The sequence below is a fragment of the Mus musculus genome, chromosome 19 (genome assembly GCF_000001635.26).
Source record: "Mus musculus strain C57BL/6J chromosome 19, GRCm38.p6 C57BL/6J".
Taxonomy (NCBI): domain Eukaryota; kingdom Metazoa; phylum Chordata; class Mammalia; order Rodentia; family Muridae; genus Mus; species Mus musculus.
Window position 1 is genome coordinate 12,290,793 of NC_000085.6, and position 16,469 is coordinate 12,307,261.

At 37.3% G+C, this 16,469-nt stretch overlaps 1 protein-coding gene across 1 annotated transcript; it reads right to left on the minus strand.

The window, feature by feature from the left end:
* Positions 1-7,390: 7,390 nt before the first annotated feature.
* Positions 7,391-8,338, minus strand: Olfr1436 (olfactory receptor 1436). Its single transcript, NM_146687.2, has one exon. The coding sequence runs from the start codon at positions 8,336-8,338 to the stop codon at positions 7,391-7,393; it is 948 nt and encodes a 315-aa protein (NP_666898.2).
* Between the last annotated feature and the right edge of the window lie 8,131 nt (positions 8,339-16,469).

Here is a 16,469-nt window from a genome sequence, read left to right on the forward strand (position 1 = left end):
TTATTATGTGTTGAACTATCCCTGCATTTCTGGAGTGAAGCCTACTTGATCATGGTGGAAGATCTTTTTGATGTTTTCTAAGATTTGGTTTGCAGGTATTTATTTGGTGTGTTTATGTCTGTGTTCTCAAGAGAAATTTGTCTGTAATTCCATTTCTTCATTGAGTCTTTATGTGGTTTGAGTATCAGAGTGATTGTGGCTTCATAAAATAAATTTGGTAATATTTCTTGTTTCTATTTTGTGAAATAATTTGAGGAGAATTGTCTTTAATTCTTGTTTGAAAGTTTGGTTGAATTCTGCACTAAAACTATTAGTTTTCAGGCTTTGTTTGGTGGTCGAGCTTTTAATGACTGCTTTTATTTTATTAGTGGTTGTAAATCTACTCAAATTGATTTTCAGATCTTGATTTAACTTTGATAACGGGCACCTGTCAAGAGAACCATTCTTTTCTTTTAGATTTTTTTTCAATTTTCTGGATTACAGATTTTTTTTTATTTTAATTTTTTACTTATTCACTTTACATACCATACATTACCCCTCCCTGTCAGTTCCTCCCACAATCCTTCCCCTTTCCCCTCCCCTACTCCTCTGAGCTGGTCTGGGACTTCCTGGGTATATTCCCACCCATCCCTATCTTTGGATTTCTCTGTTGGCTGTTATGTTCTTTTTTTGTTTATTTTGTAAATTTGAATATTCTCTGTGTTTATTAATTAGTTTGAATAAAGGTTTGTCTATCTTGTTTATTTTCTCAAAGAACCAACTCTTTGTTTCATTGATTCTTTGTATTGTTCTCTTTGTTTTGGGGGGTTTTGTTTGTTTTTTATTGATTTCAGCCCTTGGTATGATTATTTCCTGTCATCTACTCCTCTTGGATGTGCTTAATTCTTTTTGTTCTAGAGATTTCAGGTATGTTATAAAGTTTATAGTGTGAAATATTTCAATTTTTTTTAAATGTAGGCACTAAGTGCTATGAAGTTTCCTCTTATCACCAGTTTTATTGTGTTCCATAATTTTGGATATGACATCAGTTCATTTTAATTGAATTCTAGAAAGTCTTTAATGTCTTTCTTTATTTCTGTCTTGGCCCACTTTTCATTCAATAAAGAGTTGTCCAATTTCCATGCATTTGTAAGTTTTCTTTTGTTTATGTTGTTAATATCCTTCTTTATTCTGTGTTTGTCTGAGAGGATGCAGGGAGTTATATCAATTTCCTTGTTTCTGTTGAGACTTGCTTTGTGTCTAAATGTGTGGTCGATTTTGGAGAAAGTCACATGATGTACTAAGATATATTATTTTGTGTTTGGGTAAAATATTTGATATATATCTGTTAGGTCCACTTGGTTTATAACATGTTAGCTTCAGTATTCCTCTGTTTAATTAAGACCTGTCCAATGGTGAGTGTAAGGTATTGAAGTCTTCTACTATCACTGTTAGGGTTAATATGTGACTTACAGTACAATAGTGTTTCTTTTACAAACTTAGGTGCCTATGTGTTTGGGAACTAGACGTTAATAATTAAAATGTTATACAAGAATGGTGGCACATGCAATCAATCCTAGCCCTCAGTAGGCAGAGGCAGGCAGACCTCTGTGAATTCGAGGCTAGCATGATTTACAAAGCAAGTTCCAGAGCAGCTAGCGATGTTACAAAGAGAAACCTATCTTGAAAAGAAGACAACCATTAAACCAAACAACCAACCAACCAACCAACCAACCAACCAACCAACCAACCAAAAAATCCAAGCACATAAAAAAAAAATCAAAACCAAACCAAACCAACAAACAAACAAAAAATGAAATGTCATTTCTTTTTGGAGTTTCCTTTTATGAGTATGTAGTGTTTTTCCCTATCTCTTTTTGCTTAGTTTTCATGTGAAGTGTATTTTTTTTAGATATGAAAAATGCCTATATAACCCTGCTTCTTAGGTCCATTTACTTGGGATATCTTTTTCCAACACATTATACTGAGGTAATTCTTATCATTGATGTTGAGGAGTGTTTCTTGGATGCAATAGAAGAATGGATCTTACCTTTGCTTTCATTTTCTTAATTTATATCTTTTTATTGAAGAATTGAAAACATTGGCATTGAGAGATATCAGTGACCAACACTTGCTGATTCCTGTTATTTTGTTTTTGCTTTTGTTGTTGATGGTAGTGGTAGAGGCATGTGTATATGTGTGTTTGTTTCCCTTCTTTTGATTTTGCTGGTGTGAAACTATTTGTTTCCTGTGTTTTCATGGTTGTAATTAACCTCCTTATGTTAGAATTTCCATTCTATCACTTTCAGTAGGGCTGGATTTGTAGATAGATACAGTTTAAATTTGGCTTTATCATGGAATATGTTATTTTCTCCATTTTTGGCAACATAAAATCTAGCTGGCATCTGTAGTCTCTTAGAGTCTGCAGCAATCTGTCCAGGCCCTTATGGTTTTTAAAATCTTGATAGAAAATCAGGTGGAATTCTAATAAGTTTGCCTTGGTTTTTTTCCATTGCAGATTTTAATGTTCATTCTCTGCTCTGTGCTGGGAGCCAGTCTGTCTTGGGATGTTTTGAAGTGAGACATAGATTGGATGTAGTTTTAAAGACTGATGTCCTCAGAGGTAGTTTTAAAGACTGATGCTCTCTGGACTTCTAGCTCTGTAACTGTTCTGAATGCTTGCTGAGAACTTCTAAAAAAAAAAACCCTAAAAACTTTCTTATTTATTTTATGGTTAAAAAATACTGGCTTGGGTGATTAGCACCTGTTGTTTAGCAGTGGGGAATTAAGTATAAAATTTATTACTATCACTCCCTTCTCTGTCCAGTCAGCCAAAAGCCTCTCTGGCTAGGCTGCTTAACTCTTTGTGAACCAGAAAGGAAAGTAATTAAGATGCTTTATATGAGCAAATGTATATGCACAGACACATATACATTTCATACATACATTTACATTCTCATTCACATTCTTATTTATACATTAATACATTCACATTTATTATTGGGCCCAACCACCTGTCTCATACACTCTACAAGTATTCATGCATGCTTACATACATACACATATACTTACACACATATGTACAGACAAGCAGATGTATACACTTGGATGGGTGGCTGGATGGATGAAGCAGAACTCTCCAGGCCAAACCATTCAATCAACAGTCTTATTTCCTTTCTCTGGCCCTTTTATACCTTCTTAGATGAAAAGTTCTTCAGAAAATTGTCTCAGAGATAAGATGCTATATAAAATTGGAGTTACAAAAGGATGTTGATATTAAGTTTAACGCAGTGTTTCATTCTAATATGCTCATTATAAGATCAAAGCAATAGCTTTTTACAAGGTATTTCTTTATCCTAGTGCACACCTGTGGCTTTATCCTTGGATCTAAATGTGTTTCTTTGAATACAAATTTGCCCAAACCTATTTCTCTTTTTAGCATAATGATGAAAGCTCACTGTGTTTCTCATTATGCAGCCTTTCCTTACTATATAAGGAGTGGTCACATTCTACCCTTAATTCTAACTTTATTATATCTTTCTAGCAAAGCAACTAAGACCATCTCCTAAAACTTTCTTCCAAAGATTATTTGAATCAAATATGGAATTCTATAGAACCATTAATTTATCTAAATAACATTAATTCATGAAAGTTCATCTTTATATTATCTTCAGGAAATCTGATCAATAGGGTGGGTTAATGCCCAGGAAAATATTATATTAATTTGATAATGACAGGAAAGTCATGTCAGCTGCAAGAAGCAATCCTGAGATGAAGTCTCTTTGTAGCCCTACCACCACAGACAATGCAAAAAAAGTGGGCCACCTCCTATCCTAGATGGCTCCTGACAGTTCTATGTGTTTAGTATGCTGATTATTATATGGTGAGGGTATTTTTCGCTGTTCCAATATTTTTGGTGTTCTGTAGGCTTCTTGTACATTTATAGGCAGTCCTTCTTAAAATTAGTAATATTTTCTTCTATGATTTTCTTGAAAATATTTTCTGGGCCATTGACCTGGGATTCTTATCATCCCTCAATCCTAATATTTTTAGGTTTGGTCTTTCCATGGTGTCCCAGGTTTCATGGATGTTTGGGTCAGGAACTTTTTAGATTTAACCTCTTTTGACTGACATATCTGTTTCTTCTACTGAATCTTCAATGCCTATAGACTTTAATCATTTCCATCCCAGATTTTCTTGTCCATTTGTATTGTGTTGATAAAGTTTGCCTCTGTAGTTCCTGTTCAACTTCCTAAATTTCCATTTTCAGAATTTCCTTACTTTTATTTCCTTTATTCCTTCTATTTTCATTCTCAGGTTTTGAACAGTTTTACTCATCTTCAATTGTTTGTGTTTTCTGGATTTTTAAAAGGTATTTATTCATTTTCTCTTTAAGCATCTCTATTATCGTAATATAGTTGATTTTAATGATTTTTTTCTTGTGATTCACCTATGTTGGAATATTCAGGGCCTGCTGTGATAGGATAGCTGGGCTCTTGTAGGGAAATATTACTTTAGTTGTTAATTGATTGTGTTTTTATGCTGAGGTCTATATGTCTTGGTTTGGGATAATGATAGGTCTAGGTGCTAATTTCTGGTTTTGTTTTTGTTTGGTGGTTGTTTTTTCCTTGATTCTGCTTCCTCCCTGGGTTTTGGAGAGTGTGATAGCTATAGATATCTTGTTTTACTGGCTGGCTAAGCTGGTGGCTTAAAGGGAATAATTGCTGGTGTTGTAGGCTGGGATGAGTTGTGGTAAGAAATATTGTGGGAGAAAGTTTTTGTGGACAGTTGGGGATGGTGTTAGAAAGGAAAGGGAGTCCACAGTGGGTTTCCTGCTATAGATCTGGGGATGAGACCATGGTGCTGTGGATCTCAGTGGCAAAAGGAGAGGTGTGGGTTTACCTTCAGCCTACTTGTTGTCCTAGTAAGAGCAGCCTTTGGGTTACCTACTCAGTTTGGGGGCTGTAATAAAGCTATTAAGAGGTTATGGGAAGGGAGGTTGGAAGTGAATGGACTATGGGATCCACAGGAAATGTGATTTGTCAGAAAGGAAGGCTACACTTGGTATTCTGCTGCAGCACTGAGGATGAGATTGGGGGGATAGATCTAGGGGAATAGAGAGAAGAGAGAATGTCTGTGATAAGCCTAACTTGGCATGTCTAAACCTATTGCTTATAACCATTGTATCTTTTTTTTTAAGTTTAAATTTTTAATTTACATTTAAAGTCTCCCATTTAGTTAATGTTTTAAATAATTCTCATAACATTACAAATATAATCAATTTTTATATATCCTTTAAGGCCCCTTGCACATCTGGGGCAAAATTATGTTCACTTTTAGGAGTTCATCTAACTATAACCATTGTATCATATTTTATCTTTAGTTTCAGATGGAAGAAAATTTATATCATTAAATTTTTGGTCAAATACTGCTTTTCTATTCTATTTTTGCAATTAAATTTAATCAGTAAATACTTTTTGAAATTAAGAATTTGAATGATTTCCAGTGAGAATACATCATACATCATTACTATATTCCTCATAATTAGTGTTATTAGAGATACAGCTGCCTTAATTTGCTTGCAATATATTTATCTTTCATTCTTTGATAAATTCATGCTTGGATTAATTGGAGAATATATGAAATTCAAGTTGTCTATATGTCCCCAAAGTAAACTTTAGCATGGTTTATAATCAAAAATAATCGAGAGGATAAAGAAATTATTTGTAGAGGGTGAAATAATGTGAATGACTAGAGTTGAAAATTTTTGAGTTGTTGAGTATCAGGAGTTTGTGATCATACTAAATCAGATGTTAAAAGTGCTGTTCTGCTAAACAAACAGCCAAAAACCTAAGAGCTTAATTACAAACCTTTATTTTGTTTATTGTATCATTGACCAAGGTCAGCCAAGGTCAGCCAACTAAATCCATCTTCCACATCTCTACATATAGAGCAATGTTAGCAACACTGCATATCTCAGTGGCAAAGTGAGAAAGCACAAAGGGCAAAGTATAACCTATCTCTGAAGAGTTCTTCCCACAAATCTTTGCATCACCTCTGCTTCTTTTTCACTAGGCAAAACCCATCATAGTTAAAATTGATTTTGAGCACTGTCATCTATAATCCTAAGTGGCAAAGAAACTAGAGGAAAGTTAATCTGGAACAAGCTGATGCCATTGTGTTCTAATCTTGAACTTGTATTCACCTGTCAAAACACAGAGACATATCCAGACTCTCTAGAAAAGGGCTATTCAAACTCCTCCAGACACTGCTGATCAGAATCTTTGAGGGATACTTAGTAGGCTCTTGATTATACCTATATTGTTCTTTAATTTTGAAGACATGTGTAACATTTTACACACTTTCTATTCATTTTTAGAGACTGAGTGTTCAGTAAATTCTTAAGGGTACTTTCATAAGAAATGGAATATATGTATCAAAAGATGGCCTAGTCGGCCATCACTGCAAAGAGAGGCCCATTGGACACGCAAACTTTATATGCCCCAGTACAGGGGAACGCCAGGGCCAAAATAATGGGAATGGGTGGGTAGGGAAGTCGGGGGGGGGAGGGTATGGGGGACTTTTGGGATAGCGTTGGAAATGTAATTGAGGAAAATATGTAATAAAAATATTTAAAAAAAGAAATGGAATATATATTTGAAATATCAGAAGCAATTTCATAGTATTATTTTATTGTCCATGTTAACCAAGAATAAATTGCCATAATTTAAGAAAGGATGTTAGAGTACCACAGTATCAGATCATTTAGAATTTAAATTTGAAATTTCATATGTACTCATTTCAAAAATCAAATAATCATACTCATAGTAAATGAGCAAACTATTTTCTTCATCTTTACTGTAGTCTTCATCTACATCTTTTTTATTCACCCAGTAACTAGGGGAGACAAGAATAAGACCTCAAAATTCATAGATGATTAGCATTCATTTGCCTTAGAAATAATTTAACTGTCAGAAGTAGTTGTTTTTCCCAGGAGGCACAGCCAAGTCAATGTTAATTTTATTACTTCTAACAGGAGTTTTCTTGCTCAGAAACAAAGAACATTGGTCTTCATCAGGTCTTTATTCTGCTGAATTGAGCCATTTGTGAGGCAAGAGTTCTAAACCCAGGGATGCTTCCAGCCTTCTGTAAGGACAGGACCCAGGGCTGAAAGTCTTGCAGCAGCAAAAACTTATAAATTTGGTTGTTTCACAGATACTGTGGATAAATAACAACAGATAAAGCGATTTCTAATGTAACATGGAAAGGATAAACCTACAGGACTTACAAGGATTATGTTTCATTAGCATCGAGTCAGTCACAGTCCACATGGCTATTATAACTTTGAATCTTTTTTTCCACATAAGTAGGTAGTTTGTAGGAAAAATCTTCCAGAAATCTCACTCTTTTATTAGCAGCATCCCAGCTTCTTCTGTAACCTCTTTCCAGCATCTTTGATTTCCTTGTTCCTCAGACTATAAACCAAAGGGTTCAACATAGTAATCAACACAGTGTAGAAGACAGACACAAATCTATCAAAGCTGGAGGAGCCACCAGAGCTGGAACTAAAATAGACAAAAGCAGTGGAGGTGTAGAATAGGGAAACAGCTGTCAGGTGAGAAGCACAAGTATTGAATGCCTTGGACCTACCCTTAGCTGAAGTGATCTTCAGAATGGACAAGACAATATAGCCATAGGATATTATGATGACTAAAGCATTTGAAATACAAAACAACATTGTTAATATGAGAAGCTCTACGTGTGCAAAAAAAGTGTCAGTGCAGGATAGATTTAACAACTGGGGAATGTCACAGAAGAAATGTCTGATGACGTTGGGTCCACAGAAGTGGAGCTGCAGCATGGCAAACACCTGAGATACAGAACCTATAAATCCAGCTGTGTAGCTTCCCATCACCATCTGAGCACATAGTGTGGGTGACATGACTGATGAGTACAGAAGAGGGTTACAAATGGCAGCATACCTGTCATAGGCCATGGCTGTCATGAGGCAAGATTCACTCAGTCCCATTGTGGAAAACATAAAGTATTGAACTATGCAGCCCACAAAGCTGATAGTTTGCCTTTTTTGGAAGAAGTTGAAAAGCATCTTTGGGACTGTAGAAGAGATATAGCAGATGTCTATAAAGGACAGATTACTAAGGAAGAAGTACATAGGTGTATGGAGATAGGAGTCCATCCTTATTAAAACAACAAGGGACAAGTTCCAGGTCAGTGCTGTAATATACAGTGTAAGGAATATAACAAAAAGCAGTGCTGTGATTTGGGGGAAATCAGAGAATCCTAGGAGGATGAATTCGGTGATCTCAGTAATGTTTTTTCCTTTAATCATTGCCTCCATGATCCTAGTTAGTGTTTTGGAGGAGAAAAAGAAAACATCATTGGTTCAAGGGAACTAATAACATTTTCTATCTCTTTCTCTGAGTCTGAATTGAGAGAAACAGTACATTACCTTTCCATAGGAGGAACCCAGTGTTTCCTTTCCAGCTGTCAATGAAAACCTGCTCATTTTTTAGATCTTACCTGATTCATATATTGTCATGAGGATTTAAAAAAATAATTAAAGGTTGACTGGAAACATTTATTAATACACCCATGAAATTGCTGAGCTTATGAAATAGATGGCCTATGTGACTGATTGAAATAAGTGTCTTTAGTGGTTTATTGACACTTCTGAGTATAATTGCTGCTTCAGTCTCATGTCAGTGTAGGTGTTGTTCATTCAAAATAAATATGAAATCATTTTATATCTAAGATATTATTTTAGTAATTTTTATTATCTTTTTCATTTAGGGAAAGTTCCTCTATTTATAAGAATTTGTCAAATGCTTTGATAATATATTTAAGCTACATTTAGAAAGTAGCCTGAAATATTATATAACTTATAATTGTGATAGAATTATTCATGTGTACCCAATAAAATCACGGACTAAATCTTGGGAACTCTTTCTATGAAACACTCAATCTGGAAGTGGGTAGTCTATTCTTGACTTTAAGGAAGGATTATCTCTGTTTCAGGATATTTTTGTTAGTTGGACAGCACCATAGCAGGAATATGGTCAAAGGTTCATAATCAGAGGTTTAGGTGTGATGCCCCTTGCACTATGAATTTGTCTAAGCTGCTTAAGATAACTAAAGTTTCGTTCTCCTTCCAAACTGAGCACCAGTTATCTTGGACCCCAAGTTCCCTGGGAGATTTATGAGCATCCTAAAAACACTGATTTAATGTCTTTAGATCAGGGAAACTCTTGATCCATCACCTGCAATAGAATTCATGTTTTTTTAACGTGCATACTGGTTACATGGGTTGCCACGCCTTGGTGTATTCTGTGTAGTCCATCATCTCCAGGAGAGACTGGGTAAGTGTGGGTACTTACTTTTATTCCAAGTTATAAATTATTTTTGATAATTTTTCAATTTGCTAAAGGGGCAATTCTGGATATACCTACTGTCTTTGATAAGTATTTTCCGTGTGTTTACCATCTTCTGGGCAGCTACAGAAGGAAAGTTTTCTGATATAAACCTTGAATGGGATCTTTATTGAGTACAAGTAGCTAATGGAGATGTTTCTGAGCGCTAACCCTACAAAGACGTCATCAGTTTGAGGTGTTTGACGCACAAAACCAGGTGAAGCAGAGAATGATACTGAGTAACAAATAATTCAAGTTAAAGAAGCCAGAAGGCTGACATTCAGACCCATGCTATCTGCTCCTGTTGTCTGAGTTTGGATATCTGCTTTGTCATCCTGTTAGTCTCAGACTTACCAGCACAACCAAGGAGAATAACAAAAAGCTGTTTGAGTCCTTCCAAAAAGACAAAAGAAGTTACATTGTTATGTGTCCTTCCTTTAGCACTTATCTCATCTCTAGCTAACCAAAAGTTATGGATCAAGCTGTGTATTTCTACAGAGATCAATTTCTTATTTTTAAAGCAGTATTCTGAAGAAGAGAAATAAAGTATTACCCCAATGATGAAGAAAAGGAGAAGCATAGACAACTATATTTTTATCTCAGCCAACTTTTCTGAAACAAAGTTAAGTTTGTTTTGATTCAGGTCTTTTTGGAAACCTTACACAACTGTCAGGATTGACATTCACTGTTTCTTTTGGTTGAAGATTCCCCTATTCCCTTATAATACAAGACAACAAACAGAAGGCAATAAATGTTATAGTAAGATATTTAAGAATTTAACTGTCCCCTCATACTCCAAATTAATGCAGATCTTTATGTTTGAGGTAATTCTATTCACTGAAGTTCAGTAATCTGGGCAAATATAAAGAAAATGGTTATGAGGGCAAGGAAGTTTAGGAGAGGTGAGGAGACATGCATGGATGAGGTAAATTTCCAAAAACCTTGCCTCAATTTAGTCCTACTTTAAAAACTTCACAAGTCTTGACAGAACAGAGTCTACATTCAAAGTCTTGATATTTAGCCCCAAACCCAATCCTAGAAGAAGATGTGGTTCCTTTGAAAGGTTCAAACTACCTATTTTTCCTTCTGTGTACTTTCCTGTTCAGTGCAATGGTTCTCCTTAATGAATGCTTTTGGCCATGGACTTAGTTATCTACTCACAACAAGTGAGACTGCAACTCTGGTATTCTGTTGAGAGTTAAGTTGGAAGGACAAAAGCCAATTACCGGGAAATACTACAGATACTTACTCTCTGGTGTAATGGTTGCTAGGATGACTTCCCTAATGATTTCGGGCATATTTTGCCATGTGCATTAATTTTCTACTTCCCACTGGTTCTTTAGTGATCTCTGGGTTGTTACTCTATGGACCCAAGAGCTATTTGTAGAAAGTATATAGGAAACGTTCTAGTCTTTAGATTCCCAACTTTTAGGTTGCAATCATGAGATCAGAGATGTTAAAGGATTTGCCCTTAGTGGCATAGCTGGCTAGTCCCCTAGCTTGATAACTGTCCTTTGAAGTTGAATACACTTACCCTGTTCACAACTCACTTTTAAAGCTACACACATTTATTTTTTCACTCTTAACCTAAACCAACCATCCTAACAATAATGTTATCTCCATGCACATGAGAGGAAATTCCAGATGGAAGACATGCACTAGTTTTCTGTATCACTCTAGGGACTTAATATGATTATGACTTTGAATGTTGCATTCACAGAACTCTGATAGAATTGTTGTTTTTTAGCTTTGTGTAAATTATCTTCCTCTGGCCTCCCTCCCATTGCCCACTAAATGGATCTAACCATAATTTCTAGTACAGAAGCAAGCTCTCCTCGAGAGTCTAAAGCCACACTAGCTCTGTGCAGGAACCATGTCATGTATCTATGTAGCATGTGTGTTATACATTCTGCTTTTCCTTGCATCTCTTTCTGATATATTATTCTGCACACTTAATCCTTCATGAAAAAAGCCCCATTCATCATAAATGTCTATATCTCCATCTATCCTTAAGACCACACGGAATTTCCCCTGTATATATTAATATATCCACTCACTAGTATTGGCAATATGCTGACCGTGTTCTCATAAACATATTGTTGAGAGTTCATGGGTTTATGTTCCCCTGACATGTCTATAGAACCTTCTAAGATGAGTCCCTGTTCTCTGGTTCTTACAATCTTTTTTGCCTATCTTTGATTATTCTCAAAGTCTATGACCTCCCTAGGGCTCTTGTTCAGTTTTATACTAGGTGTAATATACTAGTACTAAGCATGAATTCCCTTATGCAGAACAGACCTGCTTTCCAATCAGAATGTGACTGGTTACTTCCATAATAATAATAATAATGCCATTTTTTCCCTAGTAGGCACATGCTGCCTGGTAGGTCACTACTGAATGTAATGTAATATCAACTATGTTGGGCTCCAGGCAGATCCAATGCTTTCTCAGAGACCCAGTTGAAAAGACAAAGAGAATGCTAATTATGGGTCCTTGTTGGAGGGTAGCCTTGGCAAGGTTTGGTTTGGACTAGGCCCAATGCCCAAAAATGTTAATATTTTGGATTCTGGGTATCCAACTTATAAATATAAAAAATATAAATATAAATATAAATGGGCTGTAGTTATTAGTCCTCAGTCAGCTGTGTCTGAGGACTACAATTCACCAATAGTTTTAAACTTAGATTTCCGATAACCTTGACCCATTTTCACCCTACAAACAGTATATAAGATGCTGTACTCCCTCATAAAATTGCTGACATGTCTTAGCCATTCTGACTGGTATGAGGTGGAATCTCAAGGTTGTTTTGATTTGCATTTCCCTGATGATTAAGGATGTTGAACATTTTTTCAGGTGCTTCTTAGCCATTCAGTATTCCTCAGATGAGAATTCTTTGTTTAGCTCTGAGCCCCATTTTTTAATGGGGTTATTTGATTTTATGGAGTACACCTTCTTGAGTTTTTTATATATATTGGATATTCGTCCCCTATCTGATTTAGGATAGGTAAAGATCCTTTCCCAATCTGTTGGTGGCCTTTTTGTCTTATTGACTGTGTCTTTTGCCTTACAGAAGCTTTGAAATTTTATGTGGTCCCATTTGTTGATTCTCGATCTTACAGAGAGAGCAGATGCTGGTGAGGATGTGTAGAAAGAGATACGCTCCTCCATTGTTGGTGGGATTGCAAGCTTGTACAACCACTCTGGAAATCAGTCTGGCGGTTCCTCAGAAAATTGGACATAGTACTACTGGAGGAACCCTGCAATACCTCTCCTGGGCATATATCCAGAAGATGTTCCAACTATAAGAAGGACACATGATCCACTATGTTCATAGCAGCCTTATTTATAATAGCCAGAAGCTGGAAAGAACCCAGAAGCCCCTCAACAGAGGAATGGATACAGAAAATGTGGTACATTTATACAATGGAGTACTACTCAGCTATTAAAAGAATGAATTTATGAAATTCCTAGGCAAATGGATGGACCTGTAGGGCATCATCCTGAGTGAGGTAACCCAATCACAAAAGAACTCACATGATATGTACTCACTGATAAGTGGATATTAGCCCAGAATCTTAGAATACCCAAGATACAAGATACAATTTGCAAAACACATGAAACTCAAGAAGAATGAAGACCAAAGTGTGGACACTTTGCCCTTTCTTAGAATTGGGAACAAAACACCCATGGAAGGAGTTACAGAGACAAAGTTTGGAGCTGAGATGAAAGAATGGACCATCTAGAGACTAACATTCCTGGGGATCCATCCCATAATATGCCTCCAAATGCTGACACCATTGCATACACTAGCAAGATTTTGCTGAAAGATCCCTGATATAGCTGTCTCTTGTGAGTCTATGCCGGGGCCTAGTAAACACAGAAGTGGATGCTCACAGTCAGCTATTGGATGGATCACAAGGCCCCCAATGGAGGAGCTAGAGAAAGTACCCAAGGAGCTAAAGGGATCTGCAACCCTATAGGTGGAACAACAATATGAACTAACCATTACCCCCGCCACCCCCCAGAGCTCATGTCTCTAGCTGCATATAGCAGAAGATGGCCTAGTCAGCCATCATTGGAAAGAGAGGCCTATTGGTCTTGGAAACTTTATATGCCTCAGTACAGGGGAATGTCAGGGCCAAGAAGTGGGAGTGGGTGGGTGGGGGAGTGGAGGGGGAGGGTATGGGGGACTTTTGGGATAGCATTGGAAATGTAAATGAAAAATATACCTAATTTAAAAAGGCCAAAAAAATTGCTTACATGAGTCTGCAGCTCATGTAAACTTCTTGACTACAGCTCTCTATCTTCTTTATTCCCCTACCTCTTCCCCAGTTCTCCTTAATTACATCAAGATATTTGGGATCCTTATTCTTGAAAGTTCAGATCAACTATAATCATTAACTCTGTGTGTGTATATGTATGAGGGCAATTTAAATTGAAATTAAAGTTAATTTCATACAGTGTATTTTTATAATGGTTTCCCCTGTTTCATCTTCCAGATCCTCACTGTAGTGGAATTTCCCCCTAATTGATTGGATAATAAAGATGACAAGAAACAAATCACTGGATGAGGAAGCAGGACTTTCAGGTGTGGGAGGGTATTGCAGGAAAAAGAACCTTGCTTGTGGATGGTCTGAGCAAGGCAGAGACCTTGTAAGCCAGAGGAGGTTAGTTCGGGTGGTAGATCTACCAGGATCCTCCACTGGAAGATTTCTAACAGAATAGTTCATATAATTAGGATGCTAGGTTCTGTGCTGGGTGATTGTTCTCTGTTGGTTCTAAACTATGACTGTGTGGTGTTTTCCTTCATGTGGCAACTCAACCGGGTTCAAGAGAAAGGTAACTGGCAGAGCAGGGGTTTGCAAGAAGTGCACCCGAGCTAGATGTGGGAATTGGGGAGTGTTGGGTAGATTTGGCAGCAGTCAGCTGCTGGGTAGAGAGAGAGTGATTGCTGAGCTCTGGAGAGGCAGAGTCAGTCTTGGTGGGACAGGATTTTCCTAAAGGGAAAATGTGGTCTACACCTGTCTGCCAGGATGAGAACAGACCAAGACAATGGCCAGTGATTAGCCAGTGATTGTGTGTTGCTTTTTAATTTTACATGCAACACCTCACCACCTCCTCACACTTCCAACTAAGTCTTTTCTTTCCTGCTATTTTTTAATGTTTACTCTTTTTGAGCTTTTCTTATTTATTTATTTATTTATTTACTCGCTTTATTTTCCGATGTCAGTTTTCCCTCTCCTCCCAGTCCTCCTCTCATATAGATCCTCCCTACCTCCTCCCATCTCCTATGAGAAGGGAGATCTTAACTTCTAGATTTCACCCCCACAACTCCCAGCACATCATGTCACTGTAGAACTATACAAATCCTCTCCCACTATGGCCAGACAAGACTCCCAGTTAGGGGAAAGGGATGCACACGCAGTCAACAGATACAAGGACAGAACCTGATCCAGTTACTGAAGAACCTGATGAGGGCCAAGCATCTTCTATATATGTGCAGGGGTAGGTGTCTAGGTTACCCCCATCTGCTCTTTGGTTGGTTGTTCAAGTTAGTTGCTTCTGTTGCTCTTTCTGTGGAGTTCCTGTACTCTTCATGCCACGCAATCCTTTTCCCAAATCTTCCATAAGACTCCCCCCAAACCCCATGAACTTCATCAAATGCTTGGCTGTGGATGGCTGCATGTGTTTTCATTAGCTTCTTGGCAGAGCCTCTCAGGGAACAGTTATGCTAGGTTCCTGTCTGTAAGTATAATCGAGTATCATTAATAGTGTCAGGAATGGGTGCTTGCTCATGGGATGGATCTCAAGAGATGGATCTCAATTTGGGCCAGACATTGGTTGGCAATTCCCTCGGTCTCTGTTCTAACATTTTCCCCCAGATAACTTGGAGGCAGGACACATATTGGGTTGAAGGTTTTGAGGTTGGGTTGTTGTAATTCTCCCCTATACTGGGAGTCCTACCTGGCTACAGAAAGTGGGCCCTTCAAGATTCGTATCCCCCACTGTTAGGAGTCTCAGCTATAGTCAACCCCATAGACACCCTGGGACCACCCCTTGTCCCAGGTCTCTTGCATGTCCTAGAGATGCCCCCTACCATACCACCAATTTCTGTTCTTCTCCCTTGCTCTCCCTATACCTGATTGCCCTACACACACACCCTGCTTCCCTCCCCATCCCCTCTCCCACACAGTTCCTTCCTAGATATTCAACTCTGATATCCATTTTGTTTCACTGTCTGAGAAAGATTCAACCATCTTCCCTTCAATCCTCCTTATTATTTGGCTTCTTTGGGTCTGTGGATTTTAAAGTGATTACCCTGCATTTTATGACTAATATTTACTTGTAAGTAGATAGCATGTATGTCTTTTGGATCTGATAAACCTCACCAAGGGTGATATATTCTACTTCTATCCACTTGTCTACAAAATACACGATGCCCTTCTTTCTTGGGTCAATTTACTTGGGAAACTTTTTTTTTCAACCCTGCACTGTGAGGTAGTATTCATCTTTGTTGCTGAGGTGTGTTTCTTGTCTGCAGCAGAATAATGGATCCTATATTTGCATCCACTCTGCTAGCCTGTGTCTTTTTATTGGTGAATTGATACCATTGATGTTGAGAAATATTAATAACCAATGACTGTTGGTTCCTATTATTTTGATGGTGGTGGTTGTACTGTGTGTGTGTGTGTGTTCTTTGGTTTTACTTGTGTGGGATTACCAATTTCTTGTGTTTTCTTGTGTGTAGTTATGCTTCTTGTGTTGGAGTTTTCCTTCTAGTACCCTCTGTGTAGGGCTGGATTAGTGGAAAGATATTGTTTAAATTTGGTTTTGTCATGGAATATCTTGCTTTCTCCCTCTGTGATGATTGAAAGTTTTGCTGAGTATAGTAGTCTAGGGTGGCATCTATGATCTTTTAGAGACTGTAAGACCTTCTGTATCTTAGTGTCTCTTTTTTGAAGTTTTGTGTAAGTCTAATAGGCTTTGCTTTGTATGTTACTTGACCTTTATCCCTAGTGGTTTTTAATATTTTTTCTTTTTTTCTGTACACTTTGTTTTGAT

Bases quoted from the DNA above. Each gene is read 5' to 3' on its own strand.
- Olfr1436 (NM_146687.2), bottom strand. From the start codon at position 8,338: ATGGAGGCAATGATTAAAGGAAAAAACATTACTGAGATCACCGAATTC.